The following is a 12,199-nucleotide window of genomic DNA, read 5'->3' as shown; positions in this document are numbered from 1 at the left end:
TGAATAAACCTCCATAAACAATGATTACATTTTTGTGGCATTCTTTCTTTATTTATGCAGGCAGATTCCTCTCTTGAATTTTCTATACACTATACATAGACTTTCTCCCTTCTACTATTCTAGATTATCCCAAAAAACTTATTATCTGAATTCTGCCACTATTTTTCTTAAAGAGTTTAAAAGAAATTGTGGAAATGGATATGTGTGTATACCTCTGGGTGGCACACCACTTCTTGTGCAGCAAACGGGGCTTGCTGTAGTTGGGCCATGAGAGAAAGAACTGGGTCTTTGTGGTATCCTTTATGAGGCTTCTTCACAACTTGCCCTTCACTGGGAGGATCATATTCCTAAGAAAAACAAAAAGTGGTTTAAAGGATACTACTTAGCTGTAAAAAGGCAAATATAAAATATTTCTCCATAATCACTTAGGCATAAATTTTAAGGAAACGAACATAAAATTCAGTCTGGAATACATTGGTCACTGTTATATAGAACCTGTATTAAATAGCTTTTCTTTAAAAAGCTACCCACCTTACATGTACTTTTACCCGCTGTTGGGGGAAGATGTTCTTGGGAGCAGGGCCCGAGTGAGGTTTGGAACTATTCACATTTTCAAAAGTATGCCCCTCAAGAAGGCTGGAGTGACCTTAAATCTGACTCCATCTCTAAATAGCACTAGTACTGGGGTAATCAAGGAGTTGTGAAGTTCTAAAAGGAATTGCCACTAAGGGAGACGTTAGGTCTAAGGAAAAGATACCAGCCTTATGACAAACTGGATTTAGATTACAAGTTATAGAATACAGTGAAAGACAGCCTGATACAGCAAAAGCATTTATACTTACAGCCTTTCATCATTAAGTGAAGCCCACAAATCATCATTTGGGATAAGGAGTTTATTTATCAAGATACAAGTCAAATCAGTGATTGACAACAGGCACGTACAATCAATTAATTATAGGAATATAATAATCCAGCTGCAAACAGGTGTTAATTCCTAATCTTTTATAATTTCTTTTACCAATTAAAGGTTTTACAAGGGAAAGCAATTAGGTAATTTGTCAATTCTGCTGGTCACATTGGTTTCCCTTGGAGAGAGAGAGTGCCAACCCTTCTCTCTAGCTTAAACCAGGAAATACCCTGATTTTTATAGGTGCCCTCAGGATATGGATAATATGACAGTAGATATACCTGATTGGATCTATGCTAATGTCATGGTTGTCACTGATTGGCTCTTGCTAATGAGTAGCTTCTATCTTGCTAACATGGTTTTGTCTTTAGCTCGCTTGACCACAAATCTTAAGCAAGACCCTGCATCCAGCTACACCTTTCCTTTCTCACACCATGGCTGACCACAATCCTGCTCACAGGAAAGTCTCATTTCTCAACTTGTTTTTCTAACTTACATTAGAGAAAATTCCACTTTGTAACAGATACGGCTTCCATTTTGTGCTGAAATCCTCCATTTTTTTTCCATATCTATTGACTTAACTTTTCCTAATTTAGCTTATTTAGGCCTCAATCCGGGCTACAAACTAGGCCATACTTTTCCAGTAAGCTCCCAGTTATGTCAGCCATCAGATTTCTGACTCAGCCAAGGTCTGTAATGGCCTGAGCTCTATGACTGGGCCCGCCACCATTCCGGTGGGGGGGTCTCTGGCTGTACCATAATTATACAAAAGCTACCCACCTTACATGTACTTTTACCCGCTGTTGTGGGAAGATGTTCTTGGGAGCAGGGCCCGAGTGAGGTTTGGAACTATTCACATTTTCAAAAGTATGCACATATATTTAGCCAGAAAATTAGTAGATGTAATGTGCCTGGGTACTTTTCTTGTGAAAATCACATGCATACAATACTTTGAAAATCTTGTAAAGTTTAGAGCATGAAAAACATGCACATACATTCCACCAATGACAAGCAGCTACAAAATTACATGGAAAGTATATAAAAGGCTTCATCTTTATTATTCTAAAGAAGAAAAATCTGATGCTTCAGTAAGCTTCTGTTGAATACCGATAACACAATCCAGTGGAAAAAGTTGCACAATATTTCAAAAATCACTATGTGTAGATTTAGTGAAAAACAGATCTAGTGATCATTAGGTCATAACACACTTAGTTATAATAATTGAATTTAAGAGTGATGGCATCTTAAATTCTGTAATCTGCAAGCCAAAATACTAATTTTTCTATTCATGGTTTTCTTGTTTTTGTTGGCTGCACAGCTGGTTTCCTACTGCTCGTTTGGACTTCCAGTTCATTTGAAAAGTTCATCTTTAACAGGTGTTCCCTGAAGATAATATTTCAGCACTATAAAAGTAGGTACTTGAGTGGAAGCCAACTACTTATCAGGAAGTGGGACGCTAGCACTCCATGCTGAAAATCTTCGGAGCTTTTGGAGCTTTTACTTGGCTGTATTAGAAGTTGAGCCCTGCATCCGTGGATAACTGGAAATTTAGAGGGAGACCTCCCTCCCTGACCCAGCAATAGGCTTGCAGTGGTTCAAGATCCTGATGCGAGTGCACACCCAAGTGAAAATCGTATGCAAAAGAATGCAAGGAAGACCAGACTGCCACCTTACAATGTCCAGGGGTGGCAACTAAGGAGCTTTCAGCCCACAACGTCACTTTGATTCTAGTAGATGTCAGGTTCTCAGGTTCAGAGCCCGCGGGGCCGGCCTCTGGAGCAAATGTGAGCCCTTGGGCGGCTGCCAAGGAGTGACAGCAGCAGGCAAAACCCACCAACCAACACTGGGCAAGCACACTGGCAGGGACTGCAGACACTGCCCAGCGAGCCGGAACACATGGACTGGAATCCCCCGGACTGGAGGACACAGGACTGGAACACTGGACGGGAACACACCGGACTGGAACACACACTGGACCGGAACACACACTGGACTGGAGAATACTGGACTGGTCCGTACAGCTTCACCTGCACTTAGCCACTGCCCCCCAAGGGTTGAGCCCCTGGGTTTGAGTGGCCGGCAGGACTTACCGGAAACCGGATGACACAGGGACCAGGACTGGAAACAGAAGTACTCCTAAATCCTAAACTGACCTAAGTGGTCCCAAGCCCCAAACCAACAGAAGTGTTCCTCACAGTAAACTAACAAAAGGACTTCCTAAGCCCTATACTAACAGGAGTGCCCCAAGGCACTGACCTAACAGGAGTGCTTCTCACAGCACCAAAAGGAAAAGCAGGGGAGCCACAAGGAAGAACAGGGAAGCTAAACACATAAGCTAATAAAGGTGCTTTCTAAGCACCAAACTTCAGCAGACCTAACACAGGTGCTCTGAGCACCAAGCTACAGAAGCTCTACAACTCTAAACTAACTAGGGTGCTCCCACGCACCAAACAACCAGAAGAGCTCCTAGCACTAAAAGGGAAGACAGAGGAGCCACTAGGGGAAAAAACAGGGAAGCTAAACACGTAAACCAAAAGTGCTTCCAAAGCACCAAACACAAACAGCAAAGACTGCAATGCTCCCAACAGCACAAACACCAGAAGTACTTCTAACAGCCAAATTTGCAGTGTTCCTAACACCACCAAACCCAGAAGTACTTCTATCAGCAACAGAGCTTCCAAAGCCCTACACACAGCAATGCTTCCAAAACCACCAAGAGGGAAAAGCAGGGGAACCACAAGGGAAAAGGAGGAAAGCTAAACACACAGTCACCAGTGCACACGGCACTAACACTAACCTGGACCTTTAGCAAAAGCAAGCAGGGAAACTAGACACAAAGTCAGAAGTGCACACTGCACCACCCTACCTAAAGCAAACGTTGCAAAGGCCCCAAAGGGAAGAACACCACTTCCTTATCAAGGCCCTCCCAGATGATGTCACACTCCCTAGAGCCAGGCAGACAGCACACTGAAACCCCGAGAGGCCCAACCCACACCAATGCAGCACCGTGAAGCTCTTGAAGCCAGTACACCCAAAGAGAGGTAGAGCTAACTCAGTCCACACACACAGCTGTAGTAAAGTGAAACAATTAGAGTCGTGCTGCTGGAAGCTGCCAGCATAGAGAGAGAGAGCTAGCTCAGAAAGGACAGACAAAAGAAACAGAAGCCAGCTAAGAAGCTGACCCCCAGGAAAAAGGTAAGTTTGAGAGGGGTTCTGACCACGATCATAACAGTAGAATACGTTTTTAGCCCCAGAGGCACCTGCCTACCCTGCAAGATGTAGGCCAACTCTATAGCCTCCTTAATTCACCTCACAAGAGTTGCCTTAGACACGGCCTCTCCTTTCCTATGGCCACCCACCAGGACGAACAACTTGTCCAACTGCCAAAACTACCGATGAATAAAAACACGCAACGCCTGCTAGACATGCAGCAGAAACAATTGAACCTGGTCCTCTCAAAACAGGCAAGACCACTGGCTGATTAACATGAAATGCTGACACCACCTTGGGAAGAAAGGAAGGAACTGCATGCAGTACCATCTTCTCTTTAGAAAAGGACAGAAATGGCTCCCTACAAGACAACACCTGCAACTACAAAATTCACTGCGCGGAAGCAATAACACCAAAACCACGGTCTTCAACATGAGGTCCTTCAGGAAGCTGTCCCCCCAGGGCTCAAAAAGGGCAGATACTATAGCCCTAAGAACCAGATTAAGATCCCATGAAGGAACTGAGGGCTTGACAGAGGCCAAAGCAACCATACCTCCCTGAGAATGCAGGCCACATTGCGATGAGAAGTCAAAGACTTGACCTTCACTAAACCTCGAAAGCACACCAAGGCTGCCACCTGCACCTTAAGCAAAGATAAAGCAAGTCTCTAGTCCAACCCATCCTGCAGAAAATCCAAAATTCAGGAGCCGATGACTTAAGGGGACTGATGGAACGATCCATACACCAACCTTCAAAAATACGTCAGACATGAACATAAGTCAGAGAGGTAGACCGCTTCCTATAGTGAAGGAGCATTGCAATCACTTTTACTGAATAACCCTGTTTCTTTAAACGTGCCTTTTCAAGTGCCAAACCGTAAGACAAGACAGAGGCAGGTCCGATATTGAGATCGAACCCTGAATCAGAAGCCCTTCCATCAAAGGCAGCCAGAAGGGATGATCCACTGCTAGACGTACCAGGTCACTGTACCAGAGCTGCCAAGGCCAATCAGGAGCCACCAACACTAACGAGCCCCAGTGATGCTCAATTCATTGAGGAATTCTGCCTATCAGAGATCACAGAGGAAAACACACAGAGCAGACCTGATGATGGCCATTTCTGAGTGAGGGCATCTATGCCCTCTGCTTTGGTGTCCTTCCTTCGACTGAAGAACCAGAGAACCTGGGCATTGGAGGAAGATGCCATTAAATCCATCAATGGACAACCCCATCTGCCAACGAGAAGGGTGAATGTGCTGCGACTCAGACGCCACTTCCCTGAATTTAGTTTGTGTCTGCTGAGAAAGTCCATCTGAATATTTTCAACCCCCACAACATAGGCAGTAGACAGAGCCTCAAGATGAATCTCAGTCCAAGCAAGGAGCAGAGCAGCTTCCTCCAACCAATGGACAACTCTTGGTCCCTGCCTGTCAACTGACATACAGTGGGGGAAATAAGTATTTGATCCCTTGCTGATTTTGTAAGTGTGCCCACTGACAAAGACATGAGCAGCCCATAATTGAAGGGTAGGTTATTGGTAACAGTGAGAGATAGCACATCACAAATTAAATCCGGAAAATCACATTGTGGAAAGTATATGAATTTATTTGCATTCTGCAGAGGGAAATAAGTATTTGATCCCTCTGGCAAACAAGACCTAATACTTGGTGGCAAAACCCTTGTTGGCAAGCACAGCGGTCAGACGTCTTCTGTAGTTGATGATGAGGTTTGCACACATGTCAGGAGGAATTTTGGTCCACTCCTCTTTGCAGATCATCTCTAAATCATTAAGAGTTCTGGGCTGTCGCTTGGCAACTCGCAGCTTCAGCTCCCTCCATAAGTTTTCAATGGGATTAAGGTCTGGTGACTGGCTAGGCCACTCCATGACCCTAATGTGCTTCTTCCTGAGCCACTCCTTTGTTGCCTTGGCTGTATGTTTTGGGTCATTGTCGTGCTGGAAGACCCAGCCACGACCCATTTTTAAGGCCCTGGCGGAGGGAAGGAGGTTGTCACTCAGAATTGTACGGTACATGGCCCCATCCATTCTCCCATTGATGCGGTGAAGTAGTCCTGTGCCCTTAGCAGAGAAACACCCCCAAAACATAACATTTCCACCTCCATGCTTGACAGTGGGGACGGTGTTCTTTGGGTCATAGGCAGCATTTCTCTTCCTCCAAACACGGCGAGTTGAGTTCATGCCAAAGAGCTCAATTTTTGTCTCATCTGACCACAGCACCTTCTCCCAATCACTCTCGGCATCATCCAGGTGTTCACTGGCAAACTTCAGACGGGCCGTCACATGTGCCTTCCGGAGCAGGGGGACCTTGCGGGCACTGCAGGATTGCAATCCGTTATGTCGTAATGTGTTACCAATGGTTTTCGTGGTGACAGTGGTCCCAGCTGCCTTGAGATCATTGACAAGTTCCCCCCTTGTAGTTGTAGGCTGATTTCTAACCTTCCTCATGATCAAGGATACCCCACGAGGTGAGATTTTGCGTGGAGCCCCAGATCTTTGTCGATTGACAGTCATTTTGTACTTCTTCCATTTTCTTACTATGGCACCAACAGTTGTCTCCTTCTCGCCCAGCGTCTTACTGATGGTTTTGTAGCCCATTCCAGCCTTGTGCAGGTGTATGATCTTGTCCCTGACATCCTTAGACAGCTCCTTGCTCTTGGCCATTTTGTAGAGGTTAGAGTCTGACTGATTCACTGAGTCTGTGGACAGGTGTCTTTCATACAGGTGACCATTGCCGACAGCTGTCTGTCATGCAGGTAACGAGTTGATTTGGAGCATCTACCTGGTCTGTAGGGGCCAGATCTCTTACTGGTTGGTGGGGGATCAAATACTTATTTCCCTCTGCAGAATGCAAATAAATTCATATACTTTCCACAATGTGATTTTCCGGATTTAATTTGTGATGTGCTATCTCTCACTGTTACCAATAACCTACCCTTCAATTATGGGCTGCTCATGTCTTTGTCAGTGGGCACACTTACAAAATCAGCAAGGGATCAAATACTTATTTCCCCCACTGTATGCTACCACTGTGGCACTGAATGACAGGATCTGAACAGCCTTTCTTTCAAAGAAAGTCCTGGAAGGCAAGCAGGGTTAGATGAATAGTCTTCATTTCCAAATGACTGATTGACCACAGAGATTCCTCTGGTGTCCAAAGACCCTAAGCCACACGGCTCAGACAATGGGCACCTCAGCCCTTGAGAGTAACATCTATTGTAAACACCATCCATTGTGGCAAATTCAGTGAAAGAACCAGGCAAAACTGCACCAAACCCGGCCTCCCAGTGGAATCTGAACTTCCAGGGACTAATATTGTGGGTGCAACCAGAAGAGAAGAGCTTCCTACTGGGGCCTCATGTGAGCCCTGGGCTCACTGCATCACCTCCAAGGAGACCACCATGGAACCCAGTACCTGAAGGAAATCCCTGTCCTGAGGACATCTAAACTGAAGCAAGGCCCGTACCTGCACCTGCAGTTTCTGAATCCAGAGCTCAGGACGAAAAACCCTCCCCACCTCAGTGTCAAAATGCACTCCCAAGTACTCCAACTGCTGTGATGGACACAGCTGACACTTCTCTAGGTTGACCACCCAGCCCAAAGATTGTAACTTGTGAATCATTTGCCTCGTAGCCTCGCTGCTCTCCTGACAAGATTTCAACTGATCAGCCAATCATCCAGATACAGGTGTACCAAGACAACTTTCTTCTGCAACACTGCTGTGACTAACACCATCACCTTGGAAAAGGTGTGAGGAGCCGTTCCTAGACCAAAAGTGAGCACAAAGAACTGATAGTTCCCCCTCGAAAACTGCAAAGCGAAGGTATCTCTGATGCCCCTGCCGAATGGGAATATGAAGATAAGCTTCCATCAGATTCAATGATGTGAGAAACTCTCCAGGCTGCACAGCTACAATAACCAAACGCTTAGTCTCCGTTCGAAAAGAAGGCACCTTGAGGACTCGATTCACTCCCTTAAGGTCCAAAATGGGCTTGAATTACAAAGTAGATGGAATATCTCCCAGTGCCCAGTTCATTACCTGGAACTGGCAGCACCATCCAAAGATGGATAAGCCTGTCCAGAGTCTCCCTGATGGCTCTTGCTTTCCACCTTGCCCGACAGGGAGACTCCACAAAGCCATCCGGGAAAGGACAACTGAATTGCAGGGAATACCCAACATGCACAATCTCTAGAATTCTCTGATTATCAATAATTTTGGTCCAGTTCTGGTAGAACTCTCTCAGCCTTGCCCCTACTGCTACCAGCAACTGGACCCAGACACCTTCATTGATGGGAATGCCCAGGCAAGGAGGGACAGGGACCATGAGTACCAGTCCCCACAACAGACCCCATGAAAGGACTGCATTCTCTGGAAAAACTGGCTGCGCTGGTCACCACCATCCCGGCATACACCTGCAAGCATCCCTAAAGCACCCTCTACCAGAAGCTCCTCTAGCCATCATCTTTGGCCTGGTAGTCTGGGAACTTTCACCTCCCCCAGACTCTTGACAAACTTGTCCAGCTCCTCCCCAAACAGCACAGGACCTTTATAGGGAACATTCCTCAACTTCGATTTAGAGACCAAGGACTTTCTGGCCACAACATTCAGAGCCATGGACTTCGCTGAAGCTCGAAGCAGATCACAAACAGTATCACATAAAAAAGGACAAACCCATCTCAAACTTTGCAACCTCCTGATCCACTAGAGACAAATCTTCCGATGTTCTGTCCAACACTCACTCAGACCAATGAAAACACATCCTGGCTACCAAACTTCCACAGACAGTCACCTGAACTTCCAATGCAGTCACATCTAAATTTTGCTTTGAAAAGTGTCTCCATCTTACAATCCTGAGGATCTCTTAAAGCTGTACCACCATCCATTGGAACAGTATTACGCTTAGTGACCACAGACACAACTGCACTCACCACTGGAGGATGAAGAGATTCTCTATCCTACTCTGGCAATGGATATAAACAGACCATAGATCTCGCCAGTCAGAAAGGAGTATCCAGGGAATTCCACTGTGCCTGATTAATATCCCTAATATCCTGATGCACAGGGAAGGATCTCGAAGACTCACAGATCTCCTTAATCAAAGAGTTTACCATGTGAGGACCCTCCCTCAAACTTCAAGACAGAGGTCATCCAACTGATGAGTTTCTGCAACTCATCCCAATGAAACACACACACCATGGAGGAATACACCCCCAAGAGGAAGGTCCTCTATCCAAGTCTTTAACTCCTGAGAAGTATGGGGCTCCTCCGCTGCCTCCCCCAAGTCCACCTCAGAGACAGGAGATCCTGAATCCAAGAGTTCCTCCTCCTCCCAATCCAGTCTCTGACTCTTGGAAGGTGGTGATTGCAGAGAAGGAGGCGACTGGATCAGCTGCCCCACATTGCTGGTGTCCCGTTCCCCGGTCCTACCTGTGCCTCCGATGGAGGGGGCGCGGATCCGCGAGCCCCGCGACGCCCGGAGGGGCGAAGGGGAGCTGCCGGGAAGCCCAATGCGGTCGCAGGGACCCACGAGCCGCCCGGGCGAGCGCCGGCCGCGGAGAACGGGGCATCGCGCCAACCAAGATGGCGGCGCCAGCATCGACGCCTCCAAAGAGCGGACCAGCGCTCAGGCTCCGCCCATCGCTCCCGAGATTGGTGCGCCGGTCCTGAGGCCCCGCCTGGAGAGCGGGCCAACCAATCCCGAGGCCCATTGTCTCCTGGGGTCGGGTTGGTTGGTTCCTCTCCCGGGGAGGGGGCGGAACGGCGCGACATTTAAACCAGGATGCAGGGAGACTCACTGCTTCCGGTTCTTGGTTACTGAAGCCGTCACAGTGAGTTTCCCTGTGCTATCCTGCTCACCTCTGCCTCGGAGACTGTGCCTTCTTGCTAGCCGTCCTGCTAGCCCTCCGGCGGAGACTGTGCCTTCTTGCTAGCCGTCCTGCTAGCCCTCCTGCGGAGACTGTGCCTTCTTGCTAGCCGTCCTGCTAGCCCTCCTGCGGAGACTGTGCCTTCTTGCTAGCCGTCCTGCTAGCCCTCCGGCGGAGACTGTGCTTTCTTGCTAGCCGTCCTGCTAGCCCTCCTGTGGAGACTGTGCCTTCTTGCTAGCCGTCCGCTAGCCCTCCTGCGGAGACTGTGCCTTCTTGCTAGCCATCCTGCTAGCCCTCCTGCGGAGACAGTGCCTTCTTGCTAGCCGTCCTGCTAGCCCCCTGCGGAGACTGTGCCTTCTTGCTAGCCGTCCTGCTAGCCCTCCTGCGGAGCCTGTGCCTTCTTGCTAGCCGTCCTGCTAGCCCTCCTGCGGAGACTGTGCTTTCTTGCTAGCTGTCCTGCTAGCCCTCCCTCAGAGACTGTAATCTTGCTAGCCGTCCTGCTAGCCCTCCTCCTAAGATTGTGACTACAGCTAGCCGTCCTGCTAGCCCTCCTACAGAGACTGTACTTTGGTTAGCCGTCCTGCTAACCTCTCCTTCAGAGATTGTGCCTTTGTGGCTAGCCGGCCCTGCTAGTCCTCCCTTATAGACTGCGTTCTGACTACCAGCCAGGTCAGCCGTCACCCCGCGGTTCCAGCAGTCCTGCTGGCCGCCTGCAGCTGAGGGCTCAACCCTCGGTGAACGGCGGTCGCCGCAGGTGAAGATTGGGGTGCTCGGCTGCCCTCTGGGCCTTGCCGGGCCTTAGGGTACCCAAGGGCTCACCATTCGAGACAGGACAGCTGGCATATGAAAAAAAAAAAAGCACTGGACATGGTCAGAATAAATTATGGCAAAAAAATCACTTCCAGAGTCCTTCAAGTCGCAACTGCTCTCTGTTGCAGCTGAAGACCCAGCTGTGGGCAGGAGCTATGGCAGCTGCTCCATACCCAATGCTGAAATCAACATGGCAGCGGTTCCTGCCAAAGAAGAAACCACCATCCCTCTTGTGCTGCTGTAACATCTGCCTCGGCCTGACCTCAGGACTCCTGCTCCTGTCCGACTCCCACATCAGCCGCCACGCTGAAGCGGACCCTGCACACAGACTATATAATTTACAGACTTCTGTCAGTCGTCGTCCCCCCCCCCCAGGAATAAGCGGGATACTTCTAATAACGCTCTGTGTTCATCGTGGCAACAATGCAGCTCTAAGGGAGCCAACTCTCACAGCCTCCACTTCCTCTGTAGGCATCCAGACCACCCAAAAGAAGAAAACAGAGGCGCACACACACTGGGACAAGAACTGGGAGCTACAAGGGGAATGACGCACAACTAGCAGCTAAAAACATCCATGCCGCGGGAGGCTTCTGTGGGGGGTGGGGTTTGCTTGTTTTGGACAACAGTAGACCCCACCTGCACTATAGACTGGCTGTCCTCCCAGCGGAAGAGAAACCCAGCTGAGGCATACTACCAACTTGTCACAAAGGGACATGGAAGACGGGCTGAAGGACCTAGCCACCCTGGGTGAGAGACCCCCGCGGCTCTCAAACCCTGTCCTGCGCTCACCACCAGAGAAACAATTCTGATATGGAAGAGTTCTATCTTCTCCCCCCGCCCCCCCCAAGACCCTAATAGGCCTAAACCCAAGTATCTGACCAGAACTTCAAAGGACTACATATCCACCACCTGCTGGAGATTGAGAACTACTGGCTTTCTGAGGGATACACAGTAGCCTTTAGCCAAACCTGCTAGTCGGACAGTAAATACCCATCTGTACCAATCTGGAAGGACGATATGTAAGCAGTATTTATTCTTGTGGCTATGGGAAGAATTTGTGTTACAACAGAAGATAGGGGCGAGGAGAGTGTGAATGTTATAGTTTTATTATAAGAGGGTATGATGAAATTGCTGTATATAGCTTTGATCATTTTGGTTGAACAGGTGGTATATAAAAAAAAACTTCAACTAGGTTTCCTAGATGGCCTCTGATGCAACAGCCGAGGAAATAGATGGAGACAGACTAGGAGACCTGACCTTCAGTTTCATCACAAGATGGCATAAACCCATGCATCTGGATTGGTCTAGCAGAATGATACAGAAGCCACCCCTACTACGTGGCTATAGTAATTGTGTGTCTGCAGAGAACTAGCCTCTATAGGACTATGGTAT

At 48.1% G+C, this 12,199-nt stretch overlaps 1 protein-coding gene across 1 annotated transcript in view; it reads right to left on the bottom strand.

The window, feature by feature from the left end:
• KIAA0586 (KIAA0586 ortholog) overlaps positions 1–12,199 on the bottom strand; it is a 311,131-nt gene that overhangs the window by 136,048 nt on the left and 162,884 nt on the right. Inside the window, exon 26 of the mRNA XM_030214301.1 lies at positions 213–347. Within this exon, the coding sequence (XP_030070161.1) occupies positions 213–347 (135 nt within the window). The remainder of the gene's footprint in view (positions 1–212; positions 348–12,199) is intronic.

This window comes from Microcaecilia unicolor, chromosome 9, assembly GCF_901765095.1.
Source record: "Microcaecilia unicolor chromosome 9, aMicUni1.1, whole genome shotgun sequence".
Taxonomy (NCBI): Eukaryota; Metazoa; Chordata; class Amphibia; order Gymnophiona; family Siphonopidae; genus Microcaecilia; species Microcaecilia unicolor.
This window is presented reverse-complemented; position numbering and strand designations above follow the sequence as displayed.